The 20,841-nt window shown below is 36.1% G+C and overlaps 1 protein-coding gene across 1 annotated transcript in view; it reads left to right on the top strand.

Annotated features, from left to right (window-relative positions):
* The window catches only part of LOC129633935 (melanoma inhibitory activity protein 2-like), a 48,385-nt gene extending 28,025 nt beyond the window's left edge, over positions 1-20,360 (top strand). Inside the window, 5 exon segments of the mRNA XM_055555896.1 lie at positions 3,278-3,411; positions 6,253-6,339; positions 10,010-11,240; positions 19,889-20,107; positions 20,212-20,360. Of these exon segments, the coding sequence (XP_055411871.1) occupies positions 3,278-3,411; positions 6,253-6,339; positions 10,010-11,240; positions 19,889-20,107; positions 20,212-20,360 (1,820 nt within the window).
* Positions 20,361-20,841: the final 481 nt, after the last annotated feature.

The following is a 20,841-nucleotide window of genomic DNA, read 5'->3' on the forward strand; positions in this document are numbered from 1 at the left end:
TAAGATTGAAATAGGACAAACTTAGTTTGCAAAAGCCTACTTTGACCCAGTGTTTTACACAAAAATTCCCAATATAGAGATTTGATCTCCTTTAAGGGACAATATCATTCAATTTGGAGAAAGAAGTGGCCACCTACTCCAGTATTTGTACCTGGGAAATGCCATGGACAGAGGAGCGTGGAAGGCTACACTCCATGGGGTCGTAAAAAGAGTCAGATGTGACTTCGCGACTAAACAAGTCATTCAAATAATTTAATTTACAAAACCTTACTGTTATTTAAAAATGACATATGCTTACTTATTTTTAAGAAGAAAGTCAAACAATACAGAAAAGTACAAAGAGGAAGTGAAAACAACTGGAACTCAAACGATATATTCCCACCATGTGGGAGAGGAGTCTTTCAGACATCTCTCTCATTCACCCTCTACATACAGAAATATGCATATGATTTGAAATACATGAAATGACACTGTATGTATGTATTGTATGAAACTGTGCCTTCTGTTTCTGGAATGGTATTGTCGCAGATGGAGTAGACACCTTTCTGTGGTTGTGAGAAGGACGAGTCACGGGACCTAGGTTTAAATTTCTTCTCCATGCACTATGTGACGTTGGGCAAGTGAGTTAACCCATCTCCATGTACCTCAATTTCCTCATAATGCAAAAATAGGGATGATAATATTACCTACTTAGACAGTTGATGTGAAAGTAAAATCAGATCATGTAATTGTTTAAGATAGTACCTGGATCAAAATAAGTACTGAACACATTTTAACTATCTTAATACAAGTTTCAACTTCAGAGTAACATAGAAGGTTGTTACAATATGAAAGTGGGATATTTTTTCAAATAACTTTCATCATGATAATCCTGAACCATGCTTTTAATATAAATTATTATTGCTTCTACATTTAACTATATCTTTCTTGATGCTGGTATTTACATGCAGCAAATACTATATACTTATTGACTGATCTACTCGAAGACTTTAACAGAAAGAGATGAACTACCTTTTGTGGAGGCCATTTAAAAATTGATATTTGGCAAAACTAATACAGTTATGTAAAGTTTAAAAATTAAAAAAATTAAAAAAAAATAAAAATTGTTCTGTGGAACACAAGGTGCCTTTAAGCAGGAGCGTTTTCCATGGGCCGGCTTTGTAAGACATGACTCCAGCTAAAAATCCCTGTTAATTATTAAACCCTTATGTATAATCTGGATACCTGACACTGCAGATACTGAAGATTGAGAACAGAGAGTGTTTGTCTCTCAAGCCTAAACACGGATAGAAAAAAGTAGTTATGGGGTAGAAGGGGTTGAAAAACCTCAAACCTTTCCCTCTTACATTTAGAAAATAGGCTGGGTTATCTCCTGTTTTGGCTGGCATAACTACTGCCTAAACAATCAGTTTAAACCTTGTTTGGGATTTCTGCTTATTTTAGCATGGCGGATCTTAAAATTCATAGGATCTTCCTTTTGGTTATTTCTCTGACAAAGTGTTTGGAGAGCACAAAACTGCTGGCAGACTTTAAAAAATGTGGTGACTTGGAATGTGAAGGTAAGTTGCTTTTCTTTTTTTCCTCTTAAACTAAGGCTCTGAAATGATATAAAATGTTATTTTGGGCATGTATGATAAAAAAATGAACATCAATATCATTGGGAAATATTTGTAGTTATACGGTATAGTCCATTATAAAAAGGACATGCTAGAAGCAAAACATTTTGTGATAGTTTTTAATGTAAATATAAAGGAGTAAGTATAACCTTATATATAAATATATCAGAAATTATAAGGATATTAATCCAGCTTTCAAAACCAAATTAGCACTTTTACTACTTTTTAAGATAAATGTAAATGATTTATATTAAAAAAATCAGGCCATTTGATAGCTATTTTTATGAAGCTCTTACATTTTTTAGTTTCTGTTTCACAATCAGAAGTTTCTGACTCTCATGAGTTTTCTAAGACTTTTTATTTCATACTATCATGATTTATTGTCCAAAACTTTATCAAACATTAATCATTTTTGCATAATTTATTATGTAAAAATACTGAAATGAGTTTTAGGAGTTGTAAATTTTATTTATGTCTTTGAATATTAAGCTTTCTTCTACAATGATAAATTAATTTTCATTTTGTTCTTTAAGAACTTATTTTCTGAAATTGGCATTATGGTACAAAATGAATAGCATCTTTCATCCCAATATATTATAATTGCTTTAAACCTTCTATCCCTCCAGTATGTGAGAATTATTTCTAATTTGCAACATGGAAATTAAAAATGCAAAATATTATTAGTATTAACATAAATAATTTAAAAGTAAATTTGTATGTGTAAACATTTTCTTTAGTAATTTGGATATGTAATTTAGTATAGAGAAAATGTTTACTAGATAATATTATTATATAAGCATTATATAATTATATTATTATCTAATTATATAATAATAAAACAATTTTTATTTCCTTTTTTACAACTTCATTTTAGTTGCCTTAGGGTTAGGCACATATCATGTAAACAGAACATTCACATTTATAGTAATTGATAAAAGTTATTTTAACTTTAATTGCACAACTTAATCAAAATGTTTTACATATGTCAGTATAATTATAATAGTTAATATGGTATGTATATTACTTTACATGTTGAAGGGCTAAATCTAGCATATGTGGATATAATCATTCATAGTTACTAAGGGTCTGTTATGTGCTGGGTCTGGAAGATCAGGGGTGTGTATCTAAGCGGAATAAAATAAAATGTAATATAAGTTTCTATTCCTCCAGCGATTTTCATTCTAGTAAATGATGGTAAGACAGGTCAATATGAAATAGTAAATAGGGATACAACATAAGAATAATAGGTAATTTTGAAATTCAGAGAAGGGGCAGAGTAGGCTGGACCAATTAGGGATATCTCATATAAGAAGTAAGATATGAGTTGTCCATTAAGAGAGACTGATGGATTTCTAGAAAGGTTTAGGGAAAAACAGAAAGAAGAGCTTAGAATATAGAAGGCTAATGTTGCAGTGAAAAGAAAGTCAATTCAGATCTGGCTCCAGTATTTATCAGGTGTGTGACCATCTCTTTGAGACTTAATTAAAGGCTCATTTGTTAGTCTAAGATGAGATTATTTCCCTCATAGGCTGTTTTGAGAATTTCATAATAACAATGATAAAAGGTATGAAAGAGCTTATCATGATGCCTGGAATATAGTAGGTGCCAGGAAGAAAACTAATTATCTTTTCCTTCCCTTCTCTACTTTGTGTGTTACATAGCTTTAATAAGCAGAGTCTTCGCCATAAGAGATTACAGAGGACCTGACTGTCGATACCTGAACTTCACTAAGGGAGAAGAGATATCGGTTTATGTTAAACTCTCAGGAAAAAGGGAAGACTTGTGGGCAGGAAGTGTAAGTATCTAATTTTATAAATTGAATACAGAATAAATGACCAGCTTGCACGAAGAAGCCTGCTTTTTATCTCTAAAAGAACTTTAAGATTTCAAAGTACTATATATATATGCTATGCTATGCTATGCTAAGTCGCTTCAGTCGTGTCCGACTCTGTGCGACCCCATAGACGGCAGCCCACCAGGTTCCCCCGTCCCTGGGATTCTCCAGGCAAGAACACTGGAGTGGGTTGCCATTTCATTCTCCAATGCATGAAAGTGAAAAGAGAAAGTGAAGTCGCTCAGTTGTGTCCGACTCCTAGCGACCCCACGGACTGCAGCCTACCAGGCTCCTCCATCCATGGGATTTTCCAGGCAAGTGTACTGGAGTGGGGTGCCATTGCCTTCTCCGATATATATATATATATATATTTATATTTATATATATATACACACACATATATATATGTAAAACCTTTATATATATATATATAAAACCTTTGACATATTTAAACAAACAAACATGGACATGTTCACTCTTGGTTCCAGAATTTCTATAAAAGTAGCTTTGAGGAAGCCAGTCTGATTGGGCTGAAGGCTTAAGAGTGCCTTGAAGTTATTTTACATAGCATGCAGTTTTTGAACTTAACTTTTATATTTGTTTGGAGAGACCTTAGAGGTACTGATGGAGATTACCGGGTGACTAGGTAAGCCCAGCCATCCTTTGTTGCTACCAACAGCCAAGTTTAAGAGAGACTGGGAAGTTTTAGTTAATCAGATTAAAAGACATGTCTTGGGCCTTCCCTGGCAGTCCAGTGGTTAGAGCTGCATGCTATCACCTTTCACTGCCAAGGGTGCAGTTCCATTTCCTAACTGGGAAAACTGAGATCTCAGTTGGCCAAAAAAATAAAAAAGACATGTCTTTCTGAGCAAATAAAGGACTTAGTTGCTATTGAAGAGGTCCTCTGAAAGATTAGTAGCCTAAGGAAATGAGGTATATGAATTTTTCATGGAAAAAAAGAATAACTGAGACACTTTTATTTGGCCCAAAGTCCTATTACACTGAAATTCCTAGATGCCTGAATCATCTTTCTGAATATATAACATAGACAAATTAATGATTAATATTTTGTTTAAAATAGATTGGTATCTTAGATTATATCATTATGTTTTAGAATGAAAACATACCATGACACATGATTTTATTCCCAAGCTGAGCAAGCATGACCAACCTGATACATACATCATTTCCATATAGCATATGCATAAGAGCTCTTCCTTGTATAGCATCTACACGGGAAGCCTCTGATCTTTATTTGAAGCAGCAGATTCTACATGGGTCAATCCTGCTTCTTAGCATTAGAGGCTATATGACTGAACCTCAGACATTGTCGACCAGAATTGTTTACCTGGACTTTGCAGCTCCCAAGACTGCTTACTGCTTATGGTTCTTTAAACACATTATTTCTCTGCCTTGAATGCACTGGAGGTATCTAATGCAACTATAAGAAAAATTAAACAGTAGGTATCATAAGAAGAAAGCATTCTTTCTTGTCTACTGTATGTGAAAATGATAGTTCCGCACAAAGCAACATGTAATGTGTGGAGCCAGGGTGAAGTTTCAAGCACACTTAGTTTTGTGCTTAGGTGTCTAGTCCAGGCAGATAGCCATTTAAGAAGCCACACTGTGGGCTTCCCTGGTGTCTCAGTGGTAAAGAATCCACCTGCCAGTGCAGGAGACATGGGTTTGATCTCTGATCTGGGAAGACCCCACATGCTGCCAAGCAACTGAGACCGTGGACCACAGTTATTGAACCCACACTCTAGAGCCTAGGAGTCACAAGTACTGAAGCCCATGTGCCCTAGAGCCCATGCTCTGCAACAAGAGAAGCCACTGCGATGAGAAGCCTGCACACCGCAACTAGAGAACAGGCCCTGCTCGCTGAAACTAGAGAAAAGCCTGCATAGCAACAAAGACATAGCACAGCCAAAAATAAGTAAATAAATAAAATTAAAAGAATCTACACTGTGTGATTAAGACTCTGGGCTTTCGTTGCCGAGGGCCTGGGTTCAATCCCTGGTCAAAGAACTAAGATCCTGCAAACCAGGTTTTGCGACCATAGAAAAGAAGCCACATTGTGGAGTTTGCTTTGTCAGTTTTCAAATAGTTGCAGCAACTGAAGAGCTGGAAAAATCAGAATTGAGGTATAATGGTGCTAAATCAAAGGGCCAAAAGAAATACACTCTTTAAACTTGGACAGGGGTAGGAAATGGGCTGAGAGTGGCCGTGTGAAGCCTTCACTCTTGGGGGACATCTTGAAGACACTTAAACAAGATTGAGAGGATCTCTGTCACCAAGGTACAGAAGTTGAATGGAACCCAATTCCCTCTGGAGGACTTGTAGATATTTACTATCTTGATGAATCCATCTTGGCTCTTCAGAGTTTAAACATTTTATTTTGACATCCTGAAAATGCTGAATATGTCACAGCTCCATCTAGCTTGGCTACTGTCACCATTCCCTTGTTTTTTGATATTCCAGGTTTATTAGTATAAATCTGTGGTCCACTAGGCAAGAAAGGTCATTAAGAACAGAAAGAGGAAGAAAATGAGTGGTTTTCCCTCTGAAATCTGAAAAAGTGCCATTTTATAGCTTGCCCCTTTGTTCCCTCAAATTAACCCTGTTCTGTTGAGTAGCAAATGGAATATGATTTCATTGGACTTTCTTTTAGATAGTAAATGAAAACCAATTAATATTTGTGATTTGAAATACATGAAAGTCAAGGACATGGAACAAAATTAGGCTCAATAGCTATTGCTTTGATCACTCTTACTTGCTAATATTTATTCTTCATTTTGATAGAAAGGAAAGGACTTTGGATATTTTCCCAGAGATGCAGTCCAGATTGAAGAAGTATTCATATCTGAGGAAGTTCAAATACCAACAAAAGTGAGTAAACAGATTTTGGTTGTTAATTGAACTGATTTATTTTTTAAAGTAAATTTATATATTTTTTCTCTAACAAAAGAAATAATTGTAAACACCCAAGAATTCTCTTTTCCAATTACCAGTTTTCCTTTTCTTCTTTCTCCTTTTAATGAATGTATTCTTTATTTAATTTATTTTTAAATTAATTGATATTGGAGTATAGTTATTCTGTGTGTGGGGTGTGTGTGTGTGTGTGTGTGTGTGTGTGTGTGTTAGTCATTCATTCATGTCTGACTCTTTGTGACCCCTTTGGACAGTAGCCCACCAGGATCCTCTGTCCATGATATTCTCAAGGCAAGAATATCGGATGGGGTTGCCATTCCCTTAACGGTTATTAGTTGAATTTAAAATTTCTTGATTAACACAGTTTTCTGTGGTGTAAGTGCCCATTAGTTATACATCTTATATAGTGGATACATAAAATAGTCTTAAGTGGAAAAGGAAATTGCAACCCACTCCAGTATTCTTGCCTAGAGAATCCTGTGGACAGAGGAGCCTGGTGGGCTGCTGTCCATGGGGTCGCATAGAGTCGGACACAACGGAAGCAACTTAGCATGCATGCCTTGGAGAAGGAAATGGCAACCCATTCCAGTATTCTTGCGTGGAGAATCCCAGGGATGGAGGAGCCTGGTGGGCTGCTGTCTATGGGGTTGCACAGAGTCAGACACGACTGAAGCGACTTAGCTGTAGCAGCAGCAGTGCCACAAAGTGAAAATATAGGTCACTAACTACAAACCACCAAAGGGTTCCATTTCCACTTAAACCAAGGTCATACACTTTATGTCTGAACTTTTTTTATTTTTTGTCTTCATTCATATCTTGGTAGTTTTCCCTGCTTTCCAATAAAGTTTTTCTATGAGGGGTATTATATTAAAAAAAATAGCCTTAAGAACTAACACTAGGAATAGTTTGAGTATGTGAATAATATCAGGTAAAACAGGGTTAATGACAAAGATTTTGCTTACTGAAAAATTAGCAGGCAGTAGAATACAGTGGTTTAGAGCATCAATTCTGGAGATGGGCTGGGTTCAAAGCCTGACTTAACCACTTAGTTGTCATGTGATCTTTGTGCCTTTTTTCTCATTTGTAAAATGAGGATGATGATTATAAACTTACCTCATAAATGTATTGAGGAAAAAAGAGCATATGAAAGCACATAAAACAGCATTTACTAAGTGCTATGTAAATGTTAGATATTATTACTAATGTTATTGTTCTCCTGAGACAGAGTTTATTTCCCATCATACTCTCTAGGTCTCCAATCTGTAAACCTCTTTTGCTGTTGGATTTTTAACTGAGTTTGATAATGCTGGGCTTGATAATGAGAAAGGGAATCAGAAGGTGACTTTTCAATACGTGAATTTGACTAGCACATTTAACTCAGATTCTGTGTTCGATCCCTGGATCAGCAAGATCCTCTGGAGGCGAGTATGGGCACCCACTCCAGAATTCTTGCCTGGAAAATCCCGTGGACAGAGGAACCTGGCAGGCTATGGTGCATAGGATCACAAAGAGTAGGACACAACTGAAGCAACTTAGCGCACACACACACACACACACACACACACACACACACACAGGTTAAGCCAGTTTACCTTAAATGAGGTCAGTGTGAAGTCAGTTCTGCCTGGTTAAGTAAACTGTCTATTATTTGGCTCTTTCCCAGCACAAATTCTGGGATTAACTGTCTATTCACTCTGTAACTATTGGTCCTGCCAGTTCTGTCTCCAAAATATATCTATCTGTCTTCTCTTCATTTTTACTCTCCCTATAGCTCTGACTCAAGGCATAATTACCTCCTGAGTAGAACCTGCAGTAGATTTCTAACTGGTCTTTTTACCTTTACTTTTGCCCTCTTCCAATTCATTCTCTAAACAGCCATGAATCTTATAGTCATGAATCAAAATTCAAAAAATCAGATCTTGTCATTCACTTGGTTTAAAGCCTTTCAACAGCTTTGCGTTGAATCTGAAATCAAGCCCTGACTCCTTACCTGGCTCTGCATGATCTGTTCCTGCCCTCTGCTGACCCTGTCTTATGCCCTTCTTCTGGCCCCCACTATGCTCCTAGCCATGCTGGCCTATTGACTGTTCTTAGACCATACCAAGCGCTTTCCCTGTCTAAAAACCCAAATAGGTCATTCTCTTTGTTTGGAATGCTTTCCCTAAGTTCTTCATCTGGTTAGTTCCTCCTTAGCCTTTTGTTGTTGTTTAGTCGTTAAGCTGTAGGTCGCAGCTTAAACATCAGTGCCTCAGAGAGCTCTTTCATGATGGTTCTAAAGGAATTACTGCTTCTCAACCACAGCTTCCTGTTTATTTCCTGCATAGCACTTATCACAGTCTATTATTTATTGTTTCTATCATTTACTATAGAATTTCAGTACTTGGCACAGAGCAGAGCACATAGTAGGCATATAGGAGGCCCAAATTCTTAGGTCAAGTCCCTGGGAAATAGATGGACTTTTGCATCCAAGAAGTGTACTGGGGGTGGGTACTCTTAAGAATAGCACTTATAAGGAAACACCAGAAAAAGCAGGATTGGACAGAGAGAGAAGTTGAACTATGATGCAGTTGCAGCAATGATTTCAGGTGATTCTATAGGAACTTAGACGCTGGGATGGCCTTTCAGATTTGTTCTGAATAGAGGCAAGGGGTTGGGCCTTTTGATCCTTGCACAGCTGGCTCATCTAGGGTAGTATAACCTTGGGCTACATTAGGCTAGTATTTACTAGAGACAGTTGCTATTTCAAGTATTTGATTCATTTAATCTTTCACAACAGCCCTATAAGGTATTATTTTTCTCATTTTACAAATGAAGAGACTGAGGCATAGAAAGCTCATCTAATTCACCCAAGGTCACAAAGCTAGTAAACAGCGGGATTAAGATTTCAATCCATAGTGTTTGGCTCCAATGTCTATTAATCACCTACAATGTTGCAGTGCCAAAATTATACTGTAAAAAATTGTAATTCTGAAGTTTATTTTTTGTAAAATTCTGAATTTTATTCTCATTTTATAATGGTGATAACCAAAGAGCAGTGCATATCAGTGTCTCATACCTTCAGATAAAAAAAATAGCTTTTACCATTTTATTCTTGAAAATTTGGTTGTTCTGTGAGATGAGCAAGGGGATCCCTGCCTCCATTAGCTGTTTGCAATAACTCAATTAAAGAAGCCTGAGTGTTTTAGTGTAGCTTCTAACCAGGCCATCATGCTTTAGAGTCTGGTTTTTCTGAGCTGTGATCATGTGCTGTAAGTTCCACTCTGAAACCACGGCACAGCTCCATGTGTCCATTCAGTGTACCCTTACAAGGAGCAAGGTTTTGTGGCCATGTACGCCTTTTCATTAGAGTTTCTTTGCAGAATATACTCAGTACTAGATTGTCTTTTCTTCTAAAGTTCTTCAACTATTTGATAACAAATCCTAATGCAAGTGATATAAACCTAACTGAGGTTTATATCACTAACCCTGAAAAGTCAGTTATGATACAAGTGTTTGCAATTAGGAGTTTTTGCTCAGCTATTGAGCTAGTTGTGTGGCCTTGGGAAAATAACACTCATTTGGAATGATTTTAGACAAACAAGGAGTTTCAGTATATTAATGTTAATCATATATTTATTTTTCCTTTCAGGAATCTGACTTTTTCTGTCTTCTTGGAATAAGCTACATATTTGAAAATGAAGCTAGTGAGTTAAACAGTGATAATGGTGAAAATATGTATCCATATGAAGAAGATAATGACCCCAAATCTAGTGTATATGAAAGTGATTTTCAGATAGAACCTGGCTTTTATTCAACTTCTGAAAGTAGTTTGTTTGAAGACCAATTTCCAGCTTCAGAGGCTCCTGAAGATATCAGAAGTACTAGTGAATTAGAAGATTGGGAAGCAGAAGCTGAAAGTATAGAACAGTATCTTATTCCAGAAGAGGTTCATGTCCCACCATCTTCAGCTGTCCCTGAAGTGAAAGGATGGTTTGGATTTGGAAAGGACCAAGCTGAAGAAAAGCCTTTTGAATCAGTTACTGAACCTCAAGAAGAAAGCTCATTTCTAAGTAGACAAATAGCAGTGGAAGATGGGAATGACCCAGAGGAATTAAACAGTGGTGAACCCCAAACAGAACCTAAGCAAGAACTTGAATTAGAGTTTGATTCAGTGCCAAAGGAACAGTCTGAACTGTTAGTATCTGAGTTAGAGCACATTCTCAATCCTCAAGACACTGGTTGGTTTGGTGGTGGATTTACAAGTTATTTGGGTTTTGGAGGTGAGAATACAGAGCTTGAGTTATCATCCAAAGAAAGCAACCCACCGTTAGAAGATGTTCCTAGTTCCATATCCTCTGAAGAAGAACCCATTGTTCCGTGTACAGAAATATTAACAGAAAAGGAAGACGTAATCACTAATGAGAGCTCAATTCTCAAGCCAAGTTGGTTTGATTTTGGTTTTGCTATGCTAGGCTTCGCATATGCTAATGAAGATAAAATGATATCAGATGATGGAATAAATGAAGAAGGAGGTGAGGAAGATAAACATAGACATCCTTCAACAAGTGAATTTGACCCTGATAAGGAACAAGAAATAAAACTAATAAAAGTTACAGAAACTGAAAATCAAATAGGCAAGGAAAGGGTCTTAGAGAAAACAGAGGATTCTGATACTGTACCATATTTTAAAAAGTTATTGTATAATTTTGACAACCGCTGGAGGTTCCAGAACACTCCAAAGGAAACGGAATTGACATTTCCCAAACAGACTCTGGATGAAAGTAATGTAGGTGAAAATGATAAAACAGAAGAATTTTCAGCTGAAAAGTACCCCACAGATAATATAGAAGATACGTTGAAAAGTGGTTACAGTCAGCCAGGTTAGTATAAAAATATCTATAATGTGATTTCTTTTTTAAACATAGGAAAAAGTGAAATTGCTAGTTGCTCAGTTATGTCTGACTTTTTGAGGTGCCATGGACTGTAGCCCGCCAGGCTCCTCTGTCCATGAATTCTCCAGGCCAGAATATTGGAGTGGGTAGCCATTCTCTTCTTCAAGGGATCTGCCCAACCCAGGGGTCAAACCTGGGTCTCCCACATTATGGGCAGATTCTTTACAATCTGAGCCTATTTTTAAAAGTACAAATCACATGAAAAATCCAGGAATCCTTGTTTTTCTAAATAAACAATAATCAGCAACAACCTTGTCAATCACCCATTTATCGATATATCTGGTTTGCTCTGGGACTTAGTAGATCTTAAAGTGAAAGTCAGTCAGTCATGTCCAGCTCTTTGTGACCCCATGGACTGGGGGCCTGCCAGGCTCCTCTGTTCATGGAGTTCTCCAGGCAAGAATACTGGAGTCGGTTGCCATTCCATGCTCCAGGGGCTCTTCCCAACTCAGGGTTCAAACGCAGGTCTCCCACATTGCAGGTGGATTCTTTACTGTCTGAGCCACCAGGGAAGTGCTTAGTAGATCTTAATATCATAAAATCTCAAGGGACAAGGAATGATTGGATGTATATGGATATTTCAAGGAGATCTCTAGGTATTTTACAATAAGTTTTAATCAAACTGCTATATGTAGACAGGTTTAAAAATATATGTAGTGCTAAGGCTTTTTTTTTTCCCTAAACAAAAGCAATTTCTGTTCCCTTTGTCCATCTCTACTTCCACCTCTCTCCCAAGGATAATAATTTCTTTTATTTTTTAGAGAATATTTCTTTTAGTATTTATCTATTTTCTAAATAAAATATTTATATTGTTCTCCTTTGATTAACTTATTTTATATAATGTCCATCGACTTTCTGTTCTGTTAGGTGATAATTTTTGCTTATTAGGTTATTTTAAAAACACCTTTCATTACTTTAAAATAGCCTTGGTTTCTAAATTATATTTTATTCTAGATCTATAGTTCCTCACCTCCCCACTAAGAAGATCTGTGATAACAAGGGTTTTCTTTAAGTGTACAAGGTAATATGGAAACTCAAGCAAAAACAAAGTAAAACATTTTCCACATTGTCCATCAAGTCTCTCAATTCTGGGAGCTCAACAGAAGGCAACAGAAGAGAGCAGAGTAGCGGAGGAGACTTCTAGGTGTCCAGGCATCAGTGACACCTATGATTAAAAACACGTGGATTATATTTTAAGTAGAGTTATATAACATGACTTTCGCACATCTCCATTCTGTCTTTATGATGGACAGATTAGAAACTCAACAAATATTGGCCAATAATACAGAAATTATTGAACTTTAGAATGACAGAAAAACTTTCACAAGAAGAGATCAATAATGTTGCAAACTCAGAAAGAAACACATTTCACTGGAGCTGGTTGATTTTCTTGAATTTCCAGAAGAACTATATGTTATTTCTTAATATTCTATAAAATGTGAGTTCTTTATTTGATCAACATCCTCTAACCAGAATATAGACTTTAGATTCTAAGTGAAGTGAAAGTATTAGTCGCTCAGTCATGTCAGACTCTTTGAGACCCCATGGCCTGTAGCTGGCTAGGCTCTTCTGTTCATGGAATTCTCCAGGCAAGAATATTAGAGTGGGTAGCCATTCTCTTCTCTAGGGGATCTTCCTGACCCACGGATTGAACTTGGGTCTCCTGCATCACAGGGAGATTCTTTACCATCTGGGCCACCTATAACACTTTTCTAAATAAGAAAGGTGTAGATATGATGATTTTCATGACTGAAAACATTAGAGACCTAGATTGTCAAAGGCTAGAGGAAATTATTTTATTCTAAGCTTGTTAGATCCTAAAGAGATATTTGTGAAAAAGCAGATAAGAGTAACTGGAAAGAAGAGACTAAAACAAAGCAATATCAACCCAGAAACATAGACATTTCAAAATATAGATATATAAAAATATTTTAGAGCTTATATATAGAAACTTCAGGGCATTCTGAATATCATTTTAGTAGAATTTATTTCATGTAGTGATGCTGGGAAAATAACTTGGTAAATAGTCAGGCAGTGCATTTATGCAATTATAACTAGTTTTGAAGGATTTTTATAAAAGTGTTAAGAAATTCTTTTAAGGTTCAGAAAAAAGATGCCTTACTCTACAAATATTTCAAAACATTTCAGTATTAACTAAATGAAAACAAACTAAGGTCATGCAAAGTTTGCTATTAAAAAAGAGAATACTAAAGGAAGGATTCAGTTAATGCCACAGAGTCTATTTTCTGGATATTGGAGAAATAGCTAAAATAGCCAATATTTTCAGATAATTTCACTACCCCTTTTAGGGAATAACAAGTGAAAACTGGACTTATTTGTAAAGAATGCATAAGAAAAATGAATCGCTGATCTTGAATAAGTATTTGTGAAAAGTTGAGGCTTGAGATAACACATTTACAAAAAGCCAATAGTGCTGATCTAAGAATTTACAAAATAAATTAATTAGATAAGTTATTTATATTACAATATTAATAGCTATTTTACAAAAGGATTCCAACTGAGCTTATTTAAATAATGAATTTTCCAAGTACAGTTAAATATGAAAGAATATTATTTTATTTGAATTAAAACTTTATTAATTTATTAAAAATTATAAGAAAGTCATAACTGTATCTAATTTAAATCTTTTTTAAAAATTGAAGTATTTACAATATTTCAGGTATACAGCAAAGTGATTCAGTTATATATATATATAAAATATATATACATATAAGAACATATATGAATATACAGATAAGAATATATATTACTTTTCAGATTGTTTTCAATTATAGGTTATTATAAGATATTGAATATAGTTTCCTGTGCTATTATTAGGACCTTGTTGTTTATTTTATATACAGTAGTATATAAATGTTAATCCCAAATTCTTAATTTATCCCTCCCTTTCTTTCCTTTTGGTAACTATAAGTTTGTTTTCTGTCTGAGTCTATTTCTGTTTTGTAAATAAGTTCATTTGTATAATTTTTCTAGATTCCACATGTAAGTGATATCATATGATATTTGTCATTCACTATCTGACTTCATCTAGCATGATAATCTCTAGGTCTATCCAATGCTGCAAATAGCATTATTTCATTCTTTTTTATGGCCTATAGTCCATTGTCTGTATTGAATACATACAATTTTCTTTTTCTGTTCATCTGTTGATAGACATTTAAATTGTTTCCATGTCTTGGCTATTGTAAATAATGCATGTATATTTTCAAATTATAGTTTTTTCCCAGTATGGATCCTATGGAAGTTCTATTTTTAGTTTTTTAAGGGACCTCCATGCTGTTCTCCCTAGTGGCTGCCAGTTTATGTTCCCACCAAAGTACAGAAGGCTTTCCTTTTCTCCACACCCTTTTCAGTATTCATTGTTGACTTTTTGATGATGGCCAAAACTCCCCAGGTCAGTAGGTGCCCAATATGCTACTGGAGATCAGTGGAGAAATAACTCCAGAAAGAATGAGGGGATGGAGCCAAAGCAAAAAGAATACCCAGCTGTGGATGTGACTGGTGATAGAAGCAAGGTCCAATGCTGTAAAGAGCAATATTGCATAGGAACCTGGAATGTCAGGTCCATGAATCAAGGCAAATTGGAAGTGGTCAAACAAGAGATGGCAAGAGTGAATGTCGACATTCTAGGAATCAGCGAACTGAAATGGACTGGAATGGGTGAATTTAACTCAGATGACCATTATATCTACTACTGCGGGCAGGAATCCCTCAGAAGAAATGGAGTGGCCATCATGGTCAACAAAAGAGTCCAAAATGCAGTACTTGGATGCAATCTCAAAAACAACAGAATGATCTCTGTTCATTTCCAAGGCAAACCATTCAATATCACAGTAATCCAAGTCTATGCCCCAACCAGTAATGCTGAAGAAGCTGAAGCTGAACGGTTGTATGAAGACCTACAAGACCTTTTAGAACTAACACCCAAAAAAGATGTTCTTTTCATTATAGGGGACTGGAATGCAAAAGTAGGAAGTCAAGAAACACCTGTAGTAACAGGCAAATTTGGCCTTGGAATACGGAATGAAGCAGGGCAAAGACTGATAGAGTTTTGCCAAGAAAATGCACTGGTCATAACAAACACCCTCTTCCAACAACACAAGAGAAGACTCTATACATGGACATCACCAGATGGTCAACACCGAAATCAGATTGATTATATTCTTTGCAGCCAAAGATGGAGACGCTCTATACAGTCAGCAAAAACAAGACCAGGAGCTGACTGTGGCTCAGATCATGAACTCCTTATTGCCAAATTCAGACTTAAATTGAAGAAAGTAGGGAAAACCACTAGACCATTCAGGTATGACATAAATCAAATCCCTTATGATTATACAGTGGAAGTGAGAAATAGATTTAAGGGCCTAGATCTGATAGATAGAGTGCCTGATGAACTATGGAATGAGGTTCATGACATTGTACAGGAGACAGGGATCAAGACCATTCCCATAGAAAAGAAATGCAAAAAAGCATAATGGCTGTCTGGGGAGGCCTTACAAATAGCTGTGAAAAGAAGAGAAGCGAAAAGCAAAGGAGAAAAGGAAAGATATAAACATCTGAATGCAGAGTTCCAAAGAATAGCAAGAAGAGATTAGAAAGCCTTCCTCAGCGATCAATGCAAAGAAATAGAGGAAAACAACAGAATGGGAAAGACTAGGGATCTCTTCGAGAAAATCAGAGATACCAAAGGAACATTTCATGCAAAGATGAGCTCGATAAAGGACAGAAATGGTATGGACCTAACAGAAACAGAAGATATTAAGAAGAGATGGCAAGAATACACAGAAGAACTGTACAAAAAAGATCTTCATGACCCAGATAATCACGATGGTGTGATCACTCACCTAGAGCCAGACATCCTGGAATGTGAAGTCAAGTGGGCCTTAGAAAGCATCACTACAAACAAAGCTAATAGAGGTGATGGAATTCCAGTTGAGCTGTTCCAAATCCTGAAAGATGATGCTGTGAAAGTGCTGCACTCAATATGCCAGCAAATTTGGAAAACTCAGCAGTGGCCACAGAACTGGAAAAGGTCAGTTTGCATTCCAATCCCAAAGAAAGGCAATGCCAAAGAATGCTCAAACTACTGCACAATTGCACTCATCTCACACGCTAGTAAAGTAATGCTCAAAATTCTCCAAGCCAGGCTTCAGCAATATGTGAACCATGAACTTCCTGATGTTCAAGCTGGTTTTAGAAAAGGCAGAGGAACCAGAGATCAAATTGCCAACATCCGCTGGATCATCAAAAAAGCAAGAGAGTTCCAGAAAAACATCTATTTCTGCTTTATTGACTATGCCAAAGCCTTTGACTGTGTGGATCACAATAAACTGTGGAAAATTCTGAAAGAGATGGGAATACCAGACCACCTGATCTGCCTCTTGAGAAATTTGTATGCAGGTCAGGAAGCAACAGTTAGAACTGGACATGGAACAATAGACTGGTTCCAAATAGAAGGAGTTCGTCAAGGCTGTATATTGTCACCCTGCTTATTTAACTTATATGCAGAGTACATCATGAGAAATGCTGGACTGGAAGAAACACAAACTGGAATCAAGATTGCTGGGAGAAACATCAATAACCTCAGATATGCAGATGACACCACCCTTATGGCAGACAGTGAAGAGGAACTCAAAAGCCTTTTGATGAAAGTGAAAGTGGAGAGTGAAAAAGTTGGCTTAAAGCTCAACATTCAGAAAATGAAGATCATGGCATCCGGTCCCACCACTTCATGGGAAATAGATGGGGAAATAGATTGGGAACAGTGTCAGACTTTATTTTTCTGGGCTCCAAAATCACTACAGATGGTGACTGCAGCCATGAAATTAAAAGACGCTTACTCCTTGGAAGGAAAGTGATGACCAACCTAGATAGCATATTCAAAAGCAGAGACATTACTTTGCCAACAAAGGTCCGTCTAGTCAAGGCTATGGTTTTTCCTGTGGTCATGCATGGATGTGAGAGTTGGACTGTGAAGAAGGCTGAGCACCGAAGAATTGATGCTTTTGAAGTGTGGTGTTGGAGAAGACTCTTGAGAGTCCCTTGGACTGCAAGGAGATCCAACCAGTCCATTCTAAAGGAGATCAGCCTTGGGATTTCTTTGGAAGGAATGATGCTAAAGCTGAAACTCCAGTACTTTGGCCACCTCATGCGAAGAGTTGACTCATTGGAAAAGACCCTGATGTTGCGAGGGATTGGGGGCAGGAGGAGAAGGGGATGACAGAGGATGAGATGGCTGGATGGCATCACTGACTCGATGGATGTGAGTCTGTGTGGACTGTGGGAGTTGGTGATGGACAGGGAGGCCTGGCGTGCTGCGATTCATAGGGTCGCAAAGAGTGGGACACGACTGAGCAACTGATCTGATCTGATTCTGGCTGGTGTGATACCTCACTGTAGGTTTGATTTACATTTCTCTAATAATTAGAGATGTGCTTCTTCTTAGCCATCTGGATGTCTTCTTTGAAGAAATATCTATTTAGGTCTTCCACTTATTTTTGATTGAGTTGTTTGCTTTTTTGATATTGACCTGTATGAGCTGTTTGTATATTTTGGAAATCAATCCCTTGTCCTTTGCAACCTTTGCAAATATTTTCTCCCGTTTCATAGGTTGTCTTTTTGTTTTGTTTATGGTCTCTTTTGCTGTGCAAAGATTTTTAGTTTAACTAGGTCCCATTTATTTTTGGTTTTGTTTTCTTTACTCTAGGAGACAGATTCCCCAATATATTGCTATGATTTATATCAAAAAGTGTTCTACCATTGTTTTCCTCTAGGAATTTTATAGTATCCAGTCTTATAGTTATGTCTTTAAATTTTTTGTGTATGGTATTAGAGAATGTTCTAATTTCATTCTTTTACATGTTGCTCTCTAGTCTTCCCTGTACCACTTTTTGAAGAAACTATCTTTTCTGCATTTTATATCCTTATCTCCTTTGTTGTAGATTAATTGATCATAAGTGTGTGGGCCTATTTCTGGGCTCTCTAGAGTATTCCACTGATCCATGTATCTATTTTTGTTCCAGTATCATACTATTTTCATGATTGTAGCTTTGTAGTATAGGCTGAAGTCAGGGAGTATGATTACTCCAGCTCTATTCTTCTTTTTCAAGATTCAATATCCTTCAATTTCAAGATTGCTTTGGCTTCTAATGTAAATCCTAAGGCTTACATTTAAGTAATGTAAAAATAATACCTCAGAAGTATAATTAAATATGAAAATAATATAGGAAGTTTTCACTTTTTTACATATATTTATTTCAAGTGCAGTATAAGATAATATTTTAAAAAGAATCAATCTAGGCACCCAAAAATTTTGTGAAATTAATTGTTGAATAAGTTGATGTTTGATGCCATCAAACATCATTGTAGATCACTATTTGAGTCCTGTATTTACAATGGTCCAATTATATTCAAACTCCTGAATTGACTGTTCATTTTAAATTTTAATGTCCACATGTGGCATTATTAAATTACAGGTATCTGTTTGCTCACTTGGGACTTTCATCTTTTAAACAATGCTGACTAAGTGACAGCATGAAAATGATATGTTACATTCATAACTCAAAGAGCAGAGTTAGATATTGAATAATTAAGTTAGGACTATTCTTTAATATTGTTTTTCAGGACTGCAATGATACTTTTCTATCCTTGTCTTAAAAAGTAACTGAGAAATATATCCTACAATTTACTTGACTACTATACCTCAGGCTAGGACTAGTTAGAACCTTTTTTTAAAAAAAATCCTGTTTGATTAGTTCATTGAATCAAGTGATCAGTTTAAACTATACTTGAACATTGAATTGATGGCTGTGTGACATGGCATGCACATAAATATATGGTGCAACATTACAAATGTGGAAAATTATAACACATATATTTCTAATTAAATTTTTTTCTTAATTTTGGAGAAGGGTAGTCCTTTTTAAGGGCTTCCCAGATGGATGAGAGGTAAAGAATCTGCTTGCCAATGCACATCAGGTACTTCCTGGGTTTGGAAGAGCCCCTGAAGAAGGAAATGGCAATCTGCTCCAATAGTCTTGCCTGGAAAATCCCATGGACAGAGGAGCCTGGCAGGCTACATTCCATGGGATCACAAAAGTTGGACACAACTTAGTGACTAAACAACAATGACAACAATCCTCTTTAAAGTGAATTTTCTCGAGATGTGCATATATATGTATATATATCTTCATATATACAGGGCCATGAGCCAAAGGATGCAGGTGGCCTCCAGAAGGTAGAAAAAGCAAGGAAATGAATTCTCCTCTAGACCTCCAGAAGGAATACAGCCCTGCCACAGCCTTGGTTTTAGGATTTCTGATTTCCAGAAACATATTTGTGTTGTTTAAGCCATTAAGTGTGCGTTAATTTATATCTGCAGTAGGAACTAATACAAACTATAAATTTGTTTCAAATGAATTCTTTCCATAATGAAGTATCACAATGCCCACAAAGATTCAAAGGATGATCTGCCTAGGAAAAAAAAAAAAAAAAAAAGGAAGCCTACAACAAAGTAAACATTATTAAAAACCCTAAACATTTCTCTCTATTTGCAGATATGGACTCTGAAATAGAGTTCCCTATGAGAATTATTGAAGAAGCTCATTTCAAAACTCTATCTTCTGAAAATAGTGATGAAAAATTAAAAATATCACTAGACACTGAAAGGCCTACTCAGGTGGAAATGGACACATCTATGGAAAATACCCTGTCAAACAGTCAGATCCTTTTAACTGATTACTCTTTATCTTCTCAAAATTACATTGCTAAAAAAGGTAAGAAACAAGTTATTTGTTTTCTAATGCAGCAATTAAGGAAGAAATTAAACTCAAAATTTGTATCTTATCATGTATTAACATTTTAATTTATAAATTGACAGAAGATGCTTCTTGGCGTCAGCTTCTGGAATATTTATTTCAAATTGATGTTTATGATTTCCTGAATTCTGCATTTTCACCGATTGTAATTCTTATAGAAGGGGTAAGTTGACCTTTTAGATATTTTTCAATACTTTTATGTGTGTGCTGAGTCAGTTGTGTCTGACTCTTCGCGAAGCTATAAACTGCAGCCCGCCAGGTCTACATCATGGGATGATGTAGGCAAGAATATTGGAGTGGGTTGCCATTTCCTTCTCCAGGGGATCTTCCTGACCAATGAATTGAACCTGAGTTTCTATCTCTTGCATTGGCAGGTGGGTTCTTTATCACTAGCGCCACCCAATAATTTTACCTATTTTACTAAATATAGGAATAGCTGAAAATTATGTTTGAGTGAATCCTCCCTATGTAAATATTATTGATGCATAATATTTCTCTTTGCATAAAATCTTATATATATATATGAAGCTTTTCCCTTATATGAATATTTTGTTGCATAGATGTTCTTAAAGATATTTTTTAAAGCCTTTCCTTAAACTTAGTTGATCTTGAGCATTAGGGTTTTTTCCTTCTCTCTTTTTTTTAAATCAGAGGAAATCATGCTAAGATTTAACTCAGAAATAATATGAACT

Source organism: Bubalus kerabau, chromosome 19, assembly GCF_029407905.1.
Source record: "Bubalus kerabau isolate K-KA32 ecotype Philippines breed swamp buffalo chromosome 19, PCC_UOA_SB_1v2, whole genome shotgun sequence".
Lineage (NCBI taxonomy): Eukaryota > Metazoa > Chordata > Mammalia > Artiodactyla > Bovidae > Bubalus > Bubalus kerabau.